At 32.8% G+C, this 20,887-nt stretch overlaps 1 protein-coding gene across 9 annotated transcripts in view; it reads left to right on the plus strand.

The window, feature by feature from the left end:
• The window catches only part of PCDH15 (protocadherin related 15), a 1,854,109-nt gene extending 1,836,082 nt beyond the window's left edge, over positions 1 to 18,027 (plus strand). For 6 of the 9 annotated variants that reach the window (XM_054243050.2, XM_054243053.2, XM_054243049.2 and 3 more), the window contains 5 exons: positions 5,431 to 5,449; positions 7,121 to 7,159; positions 11,359 to 11,429; positions 12,341 to 12,449; positions 15,918 to 18,027. In XM_054243050.2, the coding sequence (XP_054099025.2) occupies positions 5,431 to 5,449; positions 7,121 to 7,159; positions 11,359 to 11,429; positions 12,341 to 12,449; positions 15,918 to 16,469 (790 nt within the window). In that variant the 3' untranslated portion in view covers positions 16,470 to 18,027. Of the gene's footprint in view, positions 1 to 5,430; positions 5,450 to 7,120; positions 7,160 to 11,358; positions 11,430 to 12,340; positions 12,450 to 13,434; positions 14,387 to 15,917 lie in introns of those variants that run through there. The other 3 variants (XM_078344007.1, XM_078344008.1, XM_078344011.1) reach the window with 2 other exon arrangements.
• Positions 18,028 to 20,887: the final 2,860 nt, after the last annotated feature.

Genomic DNA, 20,887 nt, shown 5'->3' on the forward strand with positions numbered 1-20,887 from the left:
ATAACTCAGTCTCAGAAGACAGGAAGCATCAACAAGTTGTGATGCCCTTTTCTTCCAATACTATTGAGGCTCACAAGTCAGCTCATGTAGATGGATCACTTAAGAGCAACAATCCGAAGTCTGCAAGAAAATTAACATTTCTATCTGATGAGGATGCCTTAAGTGCCCATAATCCCCTTTATAAAGAAAACATAAGTCAAGTATCAACAAATCCAGACATGTCATTGAGAACAGATTTTGCAGACCCATTTTTACCCATAACACAAGCCAAGAGTAAGTCTCTGAGGGGCCCAAGAGAAAAGATTCAGAGGCTCTGGAGTCAGTCAGTCAGCTTACCCAGGAGGCTGAGGAGGAAAGTTCCAAATAGACCAGAGATCATAAATCTTCAGCAGTGGCAAGGCACCAGGCAGAAAGATGAAAATGAAAACACTGGAGTCTGTACAATCAAAAGAGGTAGCAGCAATCCATTGCTTACAACTGAAGAGGCAAATTTGACAGAGAAAGAGGAAATAAGGCAAGGTGAAACACTGATTATAAAAGGAACAGAACCATTGAAATCTCTCGCTTCAGACTCTTCATTTTGCTTTCCCAGGCCTCACTTCTCATTCTCCACTTTGCCAACTGTTTCAAGAACTGTGGAACTCAAATCAGAACCTAATGTCATCTCTTCTCCTGCTGAGTGTTCCTTGGAACTTTCTCCTTTGAGGCCCTGTGTTTTAAATTCTTCACTCTCTAGGAGAGAGACACCTATTTGTATGTTAGCTGTTGAAAATGAAAGAAATATTTTTGAAAATTTTTCCCATCCACCAAACATCTCCCCTCCTTCTGCCTGTCTCCCTATTTCTCCTCCTCCTCCTCCATCTGCTCCTGCTCCTCCTGCTCCTCCTCCTGACATTCCTCCTTTTTCTCTTTCTTGTCCTCCTCCTTCTATCCCTCTTCCTCTTCCTCCTCCTCCTCCACTTTTTCCACCATCTGTTCCTTCTTCTGGTCCCCAAACTCCACCTCTTCTACCTCCATTTCCAACTCTTCCTCCACCACCTCCTTCTATTCCTTGCCCACCACCTCCTTCAGCTTCATTTCTGTCCACAGAATGTGTCTGTATAACAGGTATTAAATGCACGACCAACACAATGCCTGCCGAGGAAATTAAGTCCTCTATGACACACCTATCAACAACAACAACAGTGTGTAAAACAGATCCTCAGAGAGAACCAAAAGGCATCCTCAAACATGTTAAAAACTTAGCAGAACTTGAAAAATCAGTAGCTAACATGTACAGTCAAATAGAAAAAAAAAATCTACGCACAAATGTTTCAGAACTTCAAACTATGTGCCCTTCAGAAATAACAAATATGGAAATCACATCTCAACAAAACCAGGAGAATCTGAACAATATTGTCGAGGGAACTGAAAACCAATCTCACAGTCAATCTACTTCCCTGTAATGTTGCTTTTCCTATTTTAGTTGGGCAAATCTTTTGTTGATCATAGTCTTCAAGTTGAACATCAAATCTGAACGTCAAAGAAGATTCTATTATTTTACCCCCAATTCAGTGAAATGCAGTTTTTTTCTCATTTTTAATTTAAAAGGATATTAACCTCATCATGACTAACTCATATAATAGATTTACCTTAATTTTTAAACTACAAAGTAGCATTATTTGTTCTACATTTATTTGAAAAGTAAGTAATTTTAATCTCTTTTTTAGTGGGAATATGTGGGCATGAAAGTTAGATACCCAACTTCAACCAAAGGCATGTCTATCATGTGGATGCAGTTAGTTTTTGATCATAGTTTTATATGAATGTTCCAAGAAAAAAGCAGACTGTTACAGATAAGTTAAAAATGATATTATAGGTTCTGGGTTTTTTTGAAGCCTATGTATTTGGTAAAAAGAAATACTACCAAAGTGGAATATAATGTACCTAGAATGTAGGCGATGACACACATAAGGTATTTCAGAATAAATCTCAGGTGCTATAACATGTAGTCATCTGTTTTCTGATAAGAACATCTTCTACTCTGGCTTGCTTTTATCTTACTAGTATGCTTATGGATTTGATAAATCTTATATAATTTCAATTGCTATCTTATTCTATTTATTTCTCATTGTGCTTTCCCTTCCCTTCTTTATGATGAAAATAAATCTTGAGTTGTTGACTTTTGTAAGGCATTTCATTGTTCCAACAGATGTTTACAGTGCTGTTTAATTTTGCTTGTTCGCATTATTCGTCATCTCCTTAATTTAAATTTTTTCATAAGATGCCTTTCTAAAGAAAGTTATCTCCAGTTTAATAAATGAAATATAAAAAGCTTAAATAGAAAAATCAAGAGAAATTATATTTGGTGAACTATCACCTTTTTTTTACAGAGGTTTCTGCTCTTTGTTTTAAACAAAGAAGATAAAAATTTATACTCTGGTAAGAAATTTCTGTAGTTGTAGTAATAGTTCTTAGATCTCCAACTGTTACTTTCAATGAGATCTATCTTAGCTCAAATAATATATATATTAATATATAATGTATAATATGTGATCATCAACTAATTACTTGGATTTTCCCATGAAATACATGGAATAAGTTTTATTTCCTGGAAGTTTCACATTTTCAATGCACGTATAAGTATTTGTTTTACTTTGGAGTTTTAACATTTTAGAAGATAGAAGTCTGCACAGAGAAGGGTACAATTCTGAAATACAGGCAAAGTCATACCTAATAATTATTACTGGAAGTATATAAATATAGGTGGAGAGCCCTACAATGCATCATTTCAGAGGTTTCCTTTAGCCCTTATATTTCTTCAATAATTTGACCTGGCATTTCTAGTTAACAAGATCTGACAGAAAACAATCTGTAAATCTAAGTTATTTTTATTAGCCCATCTGCTTGAAATTCTTTTCATCCAAATCAAGAGTAATGACTTCCTTGGGGTTCTTGAACATGATTTTTTTTTTTTTTTTTCTTTCACTGAAAAACTTCAGTTGGAGTTTTTGTTGGCAGCTGGTCATATGCATGAGAACTTGTGCTATTTGGTGGACTCTGACAAGGTATTAATCACAACTGTGTAACCCTTTAATGTGAGTGTCTTTTTAAAGCTAACATCTACCAACATTTTGCAAATGTAAAATTTATAATTTCTTGATTTAAAAAAATCTATAAATAGTAACAAAATAAATATGAGAAATCTGAAAAACATGTTTGTTTAGGTACCTAAAGCCTTATTAAATTGGTATATTGCCTTTTTGGATAACATTTTACTATTTTCATAATTGAAAAGTTTATTATTCTATACTTCTTAATTGAAACATAGATACCCATGTTTAATCCAGTCTTTTTCTGACATACTGTATTTGGAGGTTCCTAATGTTTTTATGAAGCATAAAAGTCAGTTTAAATATCTTCTATATGAGACATTTTAGTATTATATGAGTACACAAGCCTAAATATTCATCCTTCTCTCAAAATCTAACTGCTTACAACCTGACAACCAGAAACTAGAAAAATAACACTTTTTTCTCTATATTTAGTATAATCCCATTAGTGCATAAGAAATAATTAGTCTTTTAAATAAAGACTTAAAGATGACCATACGTCTGTCTGTATTGTTAAAACTAAACAGTGATACATATAAATGATATAAAATAATTAATACACATTGATTATAAATTGCATAAAAAGGTGAATCACTGTTATATGAACTGGCTGTATAAGTATCAACAGTCATGTTTTGAAAGCACACAGATAAAGTAAGTAGCGGTTCTGTTATGTACCTCTTTCAAGTAACTTTCTGCCTTTGAGCTAAGAACCGAATAAAAGGCAACAAAAATGTTCATGGGAACAGTATAGTTTACCTATTGATATTTTATTTTCCACATTGATGGAAAGCATTGCTAATAAAATGAGTCAGAAGAAATATTCTAAAAAATAAAACCTAGCAATGGTTGGATATTTTTTAAGTTATATGACTCAGTTGTCATTATTAAAACCTAAATAGGCCGGTCGCGGTGGCTCAAGCCTGTAATCCCAGCACTTTGGGAGGCCAAGGCGGGTGGATCACGAGGTCAAGAGATCGAGACCATCCTGGTCAACATGGTGAAACCCCGTCTCTACTAAAAATACAAAAAATTAGCTGGGCATGGTGGCGTGTGCCTGTAATCCCAGCTACTCGGGAGGCTGAGGCAGGAGAATTGCCTGAACCCAGGAGGCGGAGGTTGCAGTGAGCTGAGATTGCGCCATTGCACTCCAACCTGGGTAACAAGAGCGAAACTCCGTCTCAAAAAAAAAAAACCTAAATATGAGCTTTCTCTACTTGAGTTATATCTTAAAAATATAAATTTGGTAGAAGTTGAAAATGTCTAAATTTCAAAAGGCTCTGGAAGGATTATCAGTCTTATAAGTATTGGCAGAACTGTATAAGCACTCTGCAAATTCACTATAGAACCATTTTAAAGAATAAATTGAGAAGCTTTAGTAAGCATCGTATTTACGTTTTACTAACGGTTTCAATGTACAATGCGTTAACCACATAAGATGCTTTCTGATAAGCAGACTTGATGAAGGCCTCAAAATTTTTTTTTAATTTTTTACAGAGATTGTTTTGCTGAGCTTTAGGAGGTTATGCATGTGTCTCTTTGTAAGAAATCTTCATTAGACCTAATAATTCTATATAACATGGTCGACAGCGTCAGTTTAACACTTTAGATTAACTGCCTAATAAATAAACAAACAGAACATTTTCATTATTGGTAACATTTAACTTTGAAAACTCTATATTATTTTTTCTCTCTCAAATATAGTCAAATGTTTTACCATCTTGTGATGTATGAACTCTATAAATCTCTATGTTATATTGAATATTTGGCTATTAAAGCTCTAAAACCTTCTTTACTCAATTTCTAATAATATAACTGACCCGGAGAGGACAGTCAATAGTTTGTGTTAATTATTTTTAGAATTAAATTAACATAGAGAACATATCATACAATCATTTGAAAGAATATATTCAAGTCATGGAGATAATTTTCATCCTGTGTTTATTACATTCTTCATGTATGAAACATATCTCTTCCCCTAAGGATTAGTATATGTATTGAGACTTGTGTATAACAGAAATAGTGTATAATATTTTTATCCCAGTTGATAATAACAGAGTCTAAGTTTGTCATTATACACTATTGAAATAAAATAGATTTTGCATGTTTTCTTGTTCATATGGAACTAGGCTCCAGGTTGATTATTATTTTAGTAATTCAGGCATGAAACCATGATCTTCCTGTTTTGACAATGCCACAAAATATAGTTCCCACTGAGATAGCGTTTAGTAGAAATTATCTTCTCAGTTTTACTCAGATTTTTTAAAAGCCCTTATCATTTTATTTAATATGAAAATCTAAGATGTTTAATACTGATTTATTTATTTCTGCCTTGCAGGAGAGGTTATGCATCAGAGGTAAGGGCTTTATGGTGATACTGTCATATCAAGCGTACTAGGAATATATCGGTGTAAGAGACAGGACTAATGTACATTCTTTTGAACTCGGTTATTTTCTTTGATTTCAACAAAAACTTATAAGTATGTTATTAATTTTTCTCTTATATACGTTGCTTCCTTGTTTTGAAGTTTTAAATCAGTTATTCAGTGGTTAAAGATCAGTTGCTTACCTTTATTTTGTTCTTTTTTCCTTTTGGCTCAGTATGCTGACATTTCCCCACATTTGTTTGTCTAAGGCTATGTATCTTATTTAGAAACTAGGATTACTGCCTGTAGTCCCAGCTACTCAGACGCTGAGGCAGGAGGATCGCTTGAACCCAGAAAGTGGAGATTGCAGTAAGCCAAGATTGTGCCACTGCACTACAGCCTGGGCAGCAGAGTGAGACTGTCTCAAAAAGAAAAAAAAGAAACTAGGACTACCTAACTTTTGATCTTTTTACCAGTCCAAGGCTCCATCCTATCACAATGTTAAAGCTTGAGATCCTAAAGATTTTTAAAATAATCAGAACGTTAGAAAGCTTTGGTTTTTCTACTGTGTTAATTTTATTCTGTTTGCAGAGAACCTGCTGGGCATTCTGGCCAAAGGTATTTGGCTAGCTGTACTGCAAGTGATGTTATCAATGAAGTCACTGTGAACCTAGTTTGATTTAGCATACAGCTTCTCAATCAAGAGAAGTATACGTCCTAATAATTATATGACCTAATTGGATTATAGTTTAGAATGAATCATGAGTAAAATAACTCACCAACAACTATATTATAAAAAGGACATCCCTTCAGTCAAATAGTTGTTCTACTAGCCAGTTTAAATGGTGGGTTCAATGATGGATTACCTCGCAGAACCTCACTACCCACTTTTCCAATATTTATTTTAAGATATGCTGTTTTTCCCTCCAAAGAGTTACTAACCCCAAAATTTGAATTGTGTATCTTGTTCCTATCTGACTAAAGACTTAGTTATCATGAAACAGCTCAATGGTGACTGTATTACCCTTTAAATAAATACAAATGAAAGAAGTAAGAGGCAGGAAGCAATTCCCAACAAATCTGATAATGAATGACTTTCCTAATCATTTTGAAAACACATGTAATGTTTTAATGCAAGAAATCCACACTTTGGTAAGAAGAAGGAATGGAGAGCATGTCTTAAATATGATGATGATACATTACAACTTTATCATTTTTTTGTGTTCTACTCTTCTTCCCAATGAACCTGATCATATTTAATGTGATGGGGAAGGAAAAAAAGAAGGGCAACTTAAAACAAGGTTAAACTTGATAAAAGTGATTATATGACACAAAGCACTTTTAGAAACATAAATAACTCTGTACTGTGAGGCTTAACAAAAAATAAATCTTTCTAGATTCTTGTTTATTAAGGCTATTAAATTTGTCATTAACTAAAAGAGTGATGTAATTAAAACAAATGAATTATTATTTTCTGTGGCACTATAAAGAATTCGTCAAAATATTGACTGCTTTTGGTAGCTAACACATGAATAATGAATCATAATCCCAAGGTAACACGTTTTAAACTGTCGCCTTTCTTTCCTCTCTTCTCAATCATGATCTATCTTTTCCATCTGAATTACTTTCTAAATCTTTTTCTATTTTAATTTCCTTTGACAGCAACAGCAACTGCTGAGACCCTCTCTTCTTAAACCAGAGGTATCAATTTTCATTTTCTTTTCAACCTCACTGAGTCTTCACTGTGACTTTAAGATCTATTGTATTAAAAATTCATGCAGGCAGAGTGAGTGTCTGCCAATGCGGCATAATTTTACAAGGAAGAGGAAAGAGTCTTTCCAAGTAACTTAAAAAAAAAAAAAAAGAAACCCAAAAATCATCTCCCCGAGTTGTTGGTAGCTCAACTTTCACATTTTTATCTTCATTCTCTGGGATTTAGAAAAATAAGGCCATTGTTCCTAATAAATACAAGCTGTTCATTGAATGAAGCAATTAATGAACCTGATCTGTAGTTACTTGTCTTAAATCAATCTGGATTCATCTATCTATTTCTGACATCAGATTTAGATTATGTAAAGTTTAAAGAGAGAATGCTGATATCTGTACTGAAATATCATTTTATGTGATTCAAAATACTGCTTTTGGACATATATATATTACAAATTGCCTATGGCATTTTCTTCTGTAATGTGAAAAAGATATTTAGTTGAATAAATACATATTATTTTTATTTATGTTTATATACATGATTTAAAAATAAAAATAAGTACAATCATCCTACTATTTTCTTTCTTGGCAAATTTGTTATTTTGTAAGCCTCACTTACAAAAATTCTGTTCCTTTTATTTGAATACAGAATTCTATCTTTGTTAAAGAGAGGCATTTCTTGGTTAAAATCTATTCCCCAAAATCTGGAGGTTGGGTGGCAGAAATATTAGAATTTTATAAGGTTTTAGCAAAAATTTCCATAGAGAGGTCTCCATTAAATGTTGAATTAGAAAACTCAGGATTGAAATCCAAACTCCAATTACTTTATGCAAGATCTTAATCAAGAAATACATCTGCCAAACATCAATTTCATCTTCTATAAAATGTTGCCAGTGATATCTAATATGTAAAAGTTCCTAGCTCAACAACTGGAATGTGCCAGGAAGAAATCCAGTAAATGATAATTATTGTTTTTCTTTTTCATCAGCATTAATGTTGATCATAATTAAATACTAAGTTAATTCTATGTCTTCCCTGTGTGGACAGGAAAAATGAAATTTAAAAATCACATTGTTTGATCTACCCCCATAATCACTTTTTAGTATGTTACTCTGCATACTTTTCTAAAATCTAGATTTCAGCAAGTAAGGGGTTGTTATAGTCAACCGGGACTGTAAGAACAGCAAAAAAGGGCCACCATTCCATTGCTGACTCAGGGATCTGACTGGTCACCAGTCCTCAATTTTTTTTTAAGGTTTTGATTATTTCCTCCTGCTAGCTCCTATCGCTCTTTACTCAACTCAGAACTACAGAGTGAGTGACTGAATCAAGGGCTATCTTGCTGAGTTTCCTGGGTTCTCATCCCCATCCCTTTGATCCTTCTTATTGCATTTTTTCTTTCGACAGAGACTCGCTCTGTCGCCAGGCTGGAGTGCAGTGGCATGATCTCTATTCACTGCAACCTCCACCTCCCGGGTTTAAGCAATTCCCCTGCCTCAGCCTCTTGAGTAGCTAGGACTACAGGTGTACACCACCAGGCCCGGCTAATTATGTATTGTATTTTAGTAGAGACCGAGTTTTACCATGTTGAACACGATAGTCTCTATCTCCAGACCACGTGATTCGCCCGCCTCAGCATCCCAAAGTGCTGGATAACAGGCGTGAGCCACTGCCCCTGGACTCTTACTACATTTTAAAGCAGTTGTTGATGCCAGATCTGCATTGTAGTTAGCAAGAGTAAAGAAAATTCTTTGATTCTGACTTCTAAATCTGAAATCCACTAAGTTGCATTATTTCTTCATAAATATTTGCTTGAAATTTTTATTTTTTTTGTCTTCCTATTTTTTTTTTTTTACTTTTATTAAATGTTGTTAAAAGTCGACTATTATTAAATGTTGTTAAAAGTCGACTTCAAACTGTTTGAAGTTATTTTCTTAGTATCTGTATGTATTTAATTAAACATGCATTGGTCAAGCAGTTTAGAAATATTAGTTCTGAGACCTATTTGCTTCATTTAAACCAGTATCATTACACTGGGTTTTACATGCCTTAAAATTCTTAGTTTACCAATAGGACACATGTTTTTTACAAAGTACTTAGTTTGAAATAACATAAACCTAGACTTTAACTTTGTCCCAGTTTCTTCCAGGACTTTCTTAACCTCATTCCTTTCCCCACCTCAACCTTCCTATAATAAACATATTTTTTATTAAAATAAAATGTACACCCAAGAAAAAGTATAAACCATACTGTATACCTAGATGAATTTTTACAAAGTGCACATGCCTGTATGCTGCTGTATGTCAACATCTAGATATAAGTTCTCCTTCCCCAGCCACTGACCTGGCATGTAATATATCCTTTCATCTGTTCTTGAAGTTTATATAAATACAGTAATATAATGTCTTTCATTGGTACCTAACCTACATTGCTCAACATTCTGTTTGGGAGAGCAACTTATGTTGCTGTGTATTGTAGTAGCATGTTTATCTCATGGACTTTTACATTGTTTCCAATTTGGGACTGTTATGAATAATGTGTTTGTCATAAATGTACATATTTCTGTTGAGTATTTACAAATTTAAGTTCCGCAAAAGAAGAAATGATTATATTTAACTTTAGTACTATTGCAAAACATAGTCTAAAATGTTTTACCAATTAATAATCTCCCCAGACATATATGAGAGTTTTAGTTGTTCCGTGTCCCTGCAAATACATAGTATTGTTCATTGTGGTTTTTTAAAAAAATGTTAGTCATTTAAAATGAATAAACTGTACTAGTTTTAATGTAAAAATTGGATTCCTTTAGAGTAGGTTTACAAAGTATTTGTAAACTGTAAAATTATAAGATAGAAGAGCTAAAGCAAACGTAAATAACTATAGGATCTAGGGTAGTAATGTAAGTGAATGGAGTTTATTAGACACAAAGCAATAGCAGATGGCAGATTTCATAGCAACTATGGTATAAATGTAGAAAAGATAGTAGGGGATACTGTCATCAACAGGAGAGAACATGCTTGCTGTAAAAATTAGTTTGGCCAACTAGATTCTTGGAATGTAAAAATATCCTAGTGTTGCCATCTTTTTATTTTTCAAGAGAAACCAACATCCACATTTTTGGTGTCATTTTCTGATTGGCATTATTAGCAATGAATTCAGTCTTTAAAAATGATGTTGGTCACACCAAGCACAACTGAGAATCCTTGTCTATATCCATTGTGCAGGCTGTAAATTTCCACACTTTGTAAATGACATAGTTATTCCCGCAGAGAAGGGCACTTTTTCCTGACATTACTATTACTGGATCAACACAATTAAAATTTTATAAATAATAGATAATAAAAATATATGCCAATCTATTTTCCTGTGAGTACCTATACTTTTCTTCCTCTCTTCTCTCATTCCATTGCAAAATTAATTTGCTTAACCTTTGCCATTTAAATTAACATGTTAAAGTAGAGCTTAAAAAAGAAATGTAGGGATTACTGTATTTGATAGTTATCAGAAACTGTCTTCACAAATGCGTCTCAAGAAAAGCACCTTTATATAAGAGCAGAGTTTGGCAAAAATTAGTACGTTTAGAGTTTAGAACCGGAAATATTAAAAGGGCCTCTATTCTAACAAATTCTTTTTTTTCTTTAAAAATCTTAAATTTAGAGTTAGCAATATGTTTAAAGTATAAACATTCTTGGGAAACATTACACATTAACTTAAATTCTTGTTATCAGATGATGTTTATCAAAACAGTTTTAATGAATGGAAGAATACTGTGTACTAGACAACTGTGAGTGCAAAGGTGAACAAATGCTATAGATCTAGTGTTATAATTTTCCTCAAGGCCAACATCACTTAATATTTAACTGAATTTTAACTTAAATTATTAACTGACATCCAAAAAGAAATGATCATCTGCAAGTTTTAACAGATTTGCCATGAGAAAAAATTACTCTTTTCCCCTTCAGGTCAAATAACATAACCTTATTTTATATAAAATAGTTACAGAAAGAAAAAAAGGAATATGTTTAACACTTTTAAATAGCATTATTTTAATTGCTTTAACTAACACTTGTATTTAAAGTTATTTTGGCAGGAGTGTTTTGAGAGTCATCGAATTCTAGGTGTGGAAATCTGACTTTGAGCTGAAACGTAACAAGAATTTGTTTTCAAATGCAGTTTTTCTTTTTGAACAATAGGAATTATCCATGGAATCTGGAATTGATCCTGGCCAGGAATATGGACAAGATTATTACAGTTATGAACATGGGTACATCTTCAGATTTATTTATTCAGATTCATATTTTAATACTCTACTAATAAGTTATTAAATGATTACTAGAATTTGTTTTTAATGTTATGTTGATATCACTTGTTTAATATTTGAAAATTAGTAGTTTATCTAGCTTTAATTTCAGCCAGGTTTTAACCATTTTTCTATATTGAGTTCCATACCGATATTTTACGTTGACATTGATTGCAATTCTAGAAATGTGGTAAAATTACTCAAACTTATTTAGATGGAAAATAGATGTCAAACATATTTGCTCAATTCCTGAATTCACCATCTGTTTCATATGAGATGTTAATGTTTTATCTAATCAGTCAGTTTAAAGTTTTGCCCAAGAACATTTAAGAAGCAGAAAACATACCTTAGATTCCAGTGATAAGTATCTCAAGTCACTTATACACATATAAATTTTGTACTTTAAAAAAAAATCCTGAAGAAAAATGTGAAGACCATTACAGACCATGTTTGAAGCAACCTACTGCTATTAATATACAGATGTTATGTTCTGAATGAGCTATTACACTTTTCCAAAATATCTATTTTGTGTACTGAATTATTCAGCTACAATAGTTAGTACAAAATACAATTATTCAGCTACAATTATTAAGACACAATATGGGTTTTCCTCATTCTAGTTTCTCTAAAAACTAATATCTGAATTAACTCTCTTTATTGTTATTCCAGGATACCATTATGGCAAAAATCGTTGGTCATCAGGTAGTAGTTCTTACTCTATAGTTTTGTAACTCATTTACAAGGAGCTTAATAGGTACTGTATAAATACCTGTCAATTGAATGGTGGAAGCAAAAGAAGAAAACAGAGATCATTCATGATAGATTCTACAGAAATCTCATGGCAAACTGTTTAAAGCTCTAAGTTTCTGTTACAGGTATGAAATGCCTCAATATGGGAGTCGCCGTCGATTGTTACCGCCGGCTGGACAGGAGGAATATGGTGAGATGGTTGGCGAAGCTGAGGAAGAATATGAGGAGGAAGAGGTAATTACTGTAATTCTATTATGTAAGATAATATTCCAAGAAATATATTGTTTAACCCTACATGACTAGCAGCCATAGAACATTTCAACTTTCAGAAATTCCATTCATTTAGCACTTGTTTTCCATAGAAATTTAACAGTGCTGAATGCTTTTGCCTTGTGTTTGGAGGAATATTAATTCTTGATAATGTTTTCCTGCCATAAAATGTTAAACATTTGAAAATATTTGTTACAATAAATTTTAAAAATTGTTTTCTAAAATTTGAAAGCTTGCTTCTTAAAGATATAATCAAATATATTTTAAAGTTCTGCAACACAATAGTTACCTGTGTTCCCACATTATCTGGCAAAAGTAAAAGTGATGAAAAAATATAGTCTCCATCTTTCAATTATCAGAGAAAAGTAAATTATTTCCACTAATAATTTTCAAGGAATTATATAATTTATGTTTAAATTGCCATGAGTCATTTCTATAAAGTTATTATACTTTGTCTTTATTTTGCAAACTTATGCAATAAGAACAAATAAATGTCACTGTAGCTTTAACATGTCCAAAATTTAATAAGATAGATTTCTCATAAAATGAGATAAATTGACATTTTTTTCGTGATTATTTAAAATTCTTAGAGTTTAGTTTAACAGTATATAGAAAGCTATTAACCAGTCTACTGATAGAAGAAGGAAGAGGCAATAATTCTTTTTAATTTGATCTAAGATACAAAATAAACTTTGAGTAATTTTAAAAAAAAAGGAAAATTAATAGATTTGGGTATTGTAAAGTATGAGCCAAAATAAAATAATTTACTTTCTCCTAATCACCTTCTGTCTATATGCAGTAGAAATTTTTTGATTGTTTTCTTAAGCCTGTTATATAACATGCATAAAGCTATCACCTGCAGATTCCTTCCTGCGTAACTTACATGAGACAAGGTCATATCATAGCTATCCCCAAGCTGACACTTCAATTGCATTTTCACAATTTCCAGGAAGAGCCAAAGAAAATTAAAAAACCGAAAGTTGAAATTAGAGAACCTAGCGAGGAGGAAGAAGTAGTTGTAACTATCGAAAAGCCACCAGCTGCTGAACCTACATACACAACATGGAAGAGAGCCAGGATATTCCCCATGATTTTTAAGAAAGTTAGAGGGTTAGCTGATAAAAGAGGCATCGCTGACCTTGAGGGGGAAGAGTGGCAGAGACGTCTTGAAGAAGAAGATAAAGATTATCTGAAACTCACTCTGGATCAAGAGGAAGCAACAGAAAGCACTGTAGAATCAGAGGAGGAATCTTCCAGCGACTACACTGAATACAGTGAAGAAGAATCTGAGTTCAGTGAGTCTGAGACTACGGAAGAGGAATCTGAGTCAGAGACACCCTCTGAGGAGGAGAGTTCTACCCCTGAATCAGAAGAATCCGAATCCACAGAGGAGTCAGAAGGAGAAAAAGCAAGGAAAAACATTGTGCTTGCAAGAAGAAGGCCCGTTGTTGAGGAGGTCAAGGAAGTCAAGAGAAGGAAGGAGGAGGAGCCACAAGAAGAACAAAAAGAACCTAAGGTGGAAGAAGAAGAACTCTCAGAAGAAGAAGAAAGTGGACTGGCCCCTGTGGAAGAAATTACAGACCTCGAAGCTCAAGATGTCCCTGAAAAGGGCAGTGCAGAATCAGCTTCAGTGGAAGGAGGTGTGGAAAGTGAGGAGGAATCAGAATCGGGTAGTAGCAGTAGTAGTGAAAGTCAGTCTGGAGGTCCTTGGGGCTATCAGGTGCCAGCGTATGACAGAAGCAAGAATGCAAACCAAAAAAAATCGCCAGGAGCAAACTCTGAAGGTTACAACACAGCACTTTAAAAGAGATCACAGTAGGTGGGAGTTTTGCTGTGATGAGTGCTCTCGTGTGCAGTGTCTTCCGTGTGTTCTCTAAAGTGACATTTGAAAGGGAGGAAATTAATCATGATTTTGATATGGCTTATGATCAGAAGCATGCCAGAAAAGTGAATATATATGCTGTCCAAATTGATTTGTATATTAGACTGTATTAGAGTAAAACTGACTAAACCTTCCTATATTAGTAAATCAGAACATATGCAATCAGCTAATTAATATTTAACATTTACTGGTGGGATTTTTGTTAATGCAACGTGGCATTATGTATTATCAGTGACACTCTATTAGAATGGATGGCATATATATATTATACATGTTTTTATATCATCTTTCAAAATAAATACTAAGACAGTCTCCAACAAATTTTATCTTTAACAGTCTATTTTTGGATGTATTTACATTTCATCTGGCAAAGATATTATAAAAAGCATCATGAACATGTTTAAATAAGTTTGTATCTGCAACTTCAAACACTAGGAGTTAAATGAAATAACGTTTTTCAGTTAAAAGTTATTATAGCTTATTTTCTGTTATTCTGAGTTACAGTAGATTTAAAAATAAATGTAACAATTATAAAATTTTTTCTAGGTAAATAAACAATAATTTTGAGAGACAAATCTAAAAATCAGAATGCATGCAACATGTTGATAGTTCACATATTTCAAAAATGCAATACTATTTTGAAAAAAAAAACACAGTATTGTTTGACCCTTGCTTCTTACTATTTCTAATGTTGATTGGTGAACTTCAAATTAATTTGTGAAAACGTCCATTGAATTCCAGTTGCTTACAAAAGGAAAGTTTAGTAAAATTAGCTGTCAGTTTTCTGTTTTACTAGGTAAATTATGCAGACTGAGAAGATATTTTATTTTAAGTTCATAGATCTAAATGCGCTCTGCAGAGGTCTTATTGTATAAATAAGCTTGTTAATATCTATAATAGCATGACCTTAAAATACTCCAATATTATGATTTCCCAGTTGATTTTCCATACGCCAACTACAAAAGAAAAATATAAAAGTATAACAAACCAAAACAAAACAGAAAACATATCTAAATGGGACAACCCAGAAAATCAGGATACTTCAAGTACATGAATACATTAAAGTACACAAAAGTTTTGGCTAAGTAGAGAATACATTAACAATTAGAATCATATGGTTTCAAAATATTTTTTAAATCCTGGAACAGAAGCATTAGTATGAACACAATCTACTAAAGCTGTTCATTCCTTTCAATTTAACTTCCTTGAATAATATAGCAGCTGTCAAATAGTGGATCTGATCCTTATATAAAAATAATACATTTTTTTCCAGTAATTTGGATCAGTAATTTGATCTAAAAGAATATATGTGTTTCCTGAAATGTCTGCTTTCCAACTCAGCAATACATTTTTCAAACATTAATAAGCTCTAAAGCCAGTAAAGAATTGGTGAAAAGAAATATATGTTAATAAAGACTTGCTTCCATCTCTCTTGAATGATTTACCTTTGATAGCTTTCTAAATGTCATTGTTTTGGATTTCACAAGCAGTGCAATCTTTGCCTTTTTAATTTATTTGATAGTAACTCATATTTTTTCTTGTTTTGTCAGTGGGCAAGAAAAAGAATGATCAAGTTAGTTGTTGATCGAGAGTATGAAAGCAGCTCCACTGGAGAAGACAGCGCTCCTGAATGTCAGAGAAACCGTCTTCACCATTCCAATATCCACAGTAATATCAATGGCAATATATATATTGCACAGAATGGTTCTGTGGTGAGAACCCGCCGTGCCTGTCTCACAGACAACTTAAAAGTTGCTTCCCCTGTTCGATTGGGAAGGCACTTTAAGAAAGTAGACAAATTGGCAGTGACACATGAGGAGAATGTGCCTCTGAACACATTATCAAAGGGGCCATTTTCTACTGAGAAAATGAATGCAAGGCCAACTCTGGTTACATTTGCCCCTTGCCCTGTGGGGACTGACAATACAGTGGTGAAGCCAATGGGCAACAGGCTGAAAAGCACAGTTGAACAGGAGTCCATGATTGACAGTAAGAACATCAAGGAGGCTTTGGAATTTCATAGTGATCACACACAGTCGGATGATGAAGAGCTTTGGATGGGCCCCTGGAACAACCTTCATATACCAATGACAAAACTGTGACCAAGTTTTTAAAAAGTTATTTTAATTTTTACTTCAGTTTTTAATAAACTGTGCTTTTTATTGTCACTGAGAAAACAATGTATGGAATTTATATCATGCACACAAGCTAAAACTTTGAACAATATGCTTTACAGTTTTAAAAGAGACAGATTTGCACTCGCATTGTTAACTGTTTTTTCCCCAGAAAATCCTTTTGGACCTACTCTCACTAAATAACCTATCATTTAAATGTTTAGCTGTTTTGTTGGGTCTTGAATTTTTTTCATTTTAATAAACCAGAAATAATTACTAAGTAATCATTTATATTTGATAGATTAACCTAGATTATGCTTTATTTCAAGCTCCACAAAACCTATTTGGTACATGTAATTTTATTTTCATAGCCAAAAGGGAAAAACAATTAATTAGAGGATATTTACAGGCAATGAGTTTATACAGTTGCTCTCTGTACTGCCCTAGTTTTTTAAATGAAAGATGGAATTGCAAAGTAATAGTAAATGAGGGAATCACCTGTAAATTATTTTAAATCATGAGATTGTTTTCTTTATTGTCCAGTATAAAGGTTTTCACATTTTACCATAAATACATATATTTATTGACCCTTTAGAAAACCACTTGAAGTCATATCTCTTTTTATCAATATTATTTACAATAATATCCTCTGGTCCTTCCACCCCATATCAAATATGGTAGATAATTTAGTTTAATCACTTGAGGTTAAATTATTGTTTGGTGCAACACAGAAGTCTCACCCTTAGCAGAAGCTTTTAGAGAAGTGAGAAAGGTTCAAATAAGCAATAAAACATCTACAACAACAATTTCATAATGGAAGACATGGCAAGGTTAGGGAAGTCTCACATTAATGTCACTGGACTTGAATAGTTTGTAAACTCAGCATATCAGAATAAAGGAATTTGGCAGGGTCAAAATTTATATAATATACGAAGCCTATAAAGGCTATGAATTCATAACTTCAGATGTTGTGTTTAATTTCTTCCATCTTCAGTTTATAGAATATTTAACGCACATATTATGTGCCTAAAGTCCAGAAACAGGAAATCATTGCCTGGGCATTTTTTAAAATCAAAGAACATAGTCTTGATTTTTTTTACCATTGAACAAAGCACAGTGTTTCATCATAAATAGAAATGAAAACAGAATATCCTTAAAAAAAAAAAAACTTACCTTGTGTGTTGCTTATTTTCCAGATGTAAAAAGAATGAAACAACATAGATTAAAAGAATTCAGAATTCTACTGAATATTACTTAGTATGATATAGATGTAGCTCACCTCAAATTTTGCACAGTATTGACGAAGTTCAGGTCTTAATGAAATTCCCTCATGCATGCTTAATATAAGGTTGAAGGATTGAATAATGCATCATTATTTATTCCCCTCTTACATGTTTCACATCTTAAAAACTGTTATTATTATGCTATTTCCTCATTTCCAAAGTGAATTGTATTAACATAAACTTGCTGACTTGTAATAGTATGGTTTTATTTCAGATTTCCAAGAAAATATTTGAGATCAAATACAGTAACATCTCATTTATCTTATTTTGTTGAAAATTAATGCATTCCATACCCTTGCCAAAAAAAAAAAAGTAAAGAAAAAAACCCTAATAGCGTTACTAGGAGATGATTATTAGAAACATAGAATCATGACCACACCTCCTGGCCTATCAAACAAGAATCCACAGTTTCAAAAGATCCTAAGGTGGCTTATATGCATATTACATTTTGAGAAGCAATGATCTATAATAAAGTCCAGAGCTTACTCCTTCAAGCACCAAAGCAATGGCTTTTAGTATAAAATACTTTGTATAGGAATTAGATTAAGCATAGATTTCCCTACTAATTCAATCAGAGGTCACCAAATATAATGTAATATTATCTTGATGCCCCCAGGTCATCTCAGTCAGCATCCCATGATAGTTTCTCTATATACAGCTTCATATTGTGTTTTTGTCCTTCGATTTCTGGCTGTGACTTTTGACTTTCTCTGTTGTGACTTTCTCACATTTATTTTCTTTTAGTTTACAGTTTCTAGAATCCTAGTGGAAAAGTTTGTGGTTTTTGTTAATGATTGGAAAATCATGAAGCTTAAGATGGGAATTAGGTACATGGATTCAAGCAAATGTTTTGTGATACTTAGACACTTTTTTTTGGTGACCAGTAGATTTGGAAATCTGATGTTGGCAGAAGTCTAGTGGCCTGATATATGACATGTCACTGTATTTTAAACTACAATTTTTATGAGAAAATATGCAAAATTTTACAAGCCACTTAGCAAACACATTTCAGTAATTTAAGCTTGATCCTTTCAGTAAAAATAATCATGAGATCAATCTATTCCTTAGTTAATGGAGATAGTATAAAGAGAAGCAGAATTTAAACAGAGCAACCAAACCGTATATTTGTTCAGCGTATTTTTGGGTAAAGTAGTCAAAGCAGCAACATTATTACTAACTAAATAAATCTGGACCAATTAAATAGTTACTTTGACAGAACTTTCACTAGCCTATAAATCCCTGATTTAGGATTAAAAATATGAAACCCAGAGGGAATACTCAAGTATATTTAATCTTAAAAATACTTCATATAAATAATGTTTTAATGTAAATGTTTATAACAAAATTGGTGTTATTTTTCCTAGAAAGGTGTAGGAAGGTTTTCCTGTTTTTCTCAATCAGCACTAGCTTCAATCAGGTAGAAGAAACAGCAGGTCTTGGCTAATCAAGATGAGAACAGAATGATATAATGACTGATATTGCCACCCATTGCTTTTAGATGGTCTTGTGGGCATCAAGGGAAAGCAGAGGAAGAATGAGAAAATATGGTCAGAGTGACATAGGACATTGGTGGCTCAATGACCATCAGATCACAGATGCTAATCTCCCTTTTGACTTGTCTTTTTCATTAAGTACAGACTCTGAGAGCTCTTAAGGAATTGCAACTGTAGGTTGGCCAAAACCATCTTTTTAAAACACAGAAACAAGTTTGCCTTGAATTTTATATGTGATATTTCACTCATGTTATTATACTACATTGTTCACAGAGATGTTAAAATATATTATTTACTTAAGTGGTTGTTCCAAAGGTGATTCAGTAGTTATTCTTAAAATATTGTTTAAAGACATGTTTATATCGTAGAGCCAGAAGTAATTGAATATTGACTCTCAAGGGAAGACATTTTCTTTCTTTTATTTCATGAGCTTTGATTTTTCTTTCTCTGCTTCACCTTCTGCACTTTATAACATAAGTGGGATTTATATATCACTTGAATTTAATTAGTAAAATAGGCAGAAAGTGCTAATAATCTATTCTCAGGACAGATGCCTATTGGTGCCTGCAAATAACACAGCGATAAGGCTGAGGGATAGGTTCAAAATAATATTGAGGTCTTATACTTTTTATTGATATTCCATTTTATTACCAATTGGTATGTGAAATTTCAGTTCTAATTTTTTTGAACTGGTTTTCATTAGTTGACTTTGATCTTTATCATAAGAATTTTTAGTTATAGACTGGTATTTTTATCGTTGCAATTTACTTTAAATTCATGGTACCTTAAGCACATGTATGGAAGACTTGAACATTTGTCTATAGTTTGAAAAATCTATAAACACATTCACTGCTTTCCCAATTTCTTTATCCAAACACCTGTTCTTCCTTAACAAGTATTATGTTACTGTATGAAGAATCTGAATTAGAAATTTTAAGTTAAAATGCATTGTTATTCACTGCACAATGTTTCAAAATAAATTTTCATTTGAAAAGATGATTTCTCATTACTCTGTCAGGTGGGGATAAAAATCAGTCACTATTTTCACATTTACATGTCAAGTATTTCAGCCTGATAATAAAAGCCTGCAACCTCTGATCTTAGAACAATGTGGAGGAAAGAAGTGTATTTTAAAACTTCTGCCCATTCTTTTCTCATTTCAGTCAGGAACTCATGCCACCAAGTTCTAAGAGTGGAAATTGTGTTTCTTAACATACCACCTATTCATTTATAAAAGAAAAATTTAAAATCACATAAACATTACAGTTTTCACATATGATCAGTTAACTATGTTCAGAGAAATTCTAAATGACAGCATAAATGTGGCAAGAGGCAGAGTCAACATGAAGTTATATTACATATTTTAATATGGTTGAGTCTGATGTTTCAGAGATGCATCATTTATTTCTCTCTTCCCCCACCATCCACTTTCTGTCTGTCTTTTTCTCTGTTAAATATGCTCCTTCTTCTCTGGTCACATGCAGCTTCCTGACTTTCTAACGCAGTTGATGATATAATAATTTCATTTATCTTTTATCTAAAACAATCAGGAATGAGAAAAATAAAATCTAAAGCAATCGACTTGGAAATAGACAGAATTCTTGGTCCATTGCCTTTTGTATCTACTATT

Source organism: Callithrix jacchus, chromosome 12, assembly GCF_049354715.1.
Source record: "Callithrix jacchus isolate 240 chromosome 12, calJac240_pri, whole genome shotgun sequence".
NCBI classification, from domain to species: Eukaryota; Metazoa; Chordata; class Mammalia; order Primates; family Cebidae; genus Callithrix; species Callithrix jacchus.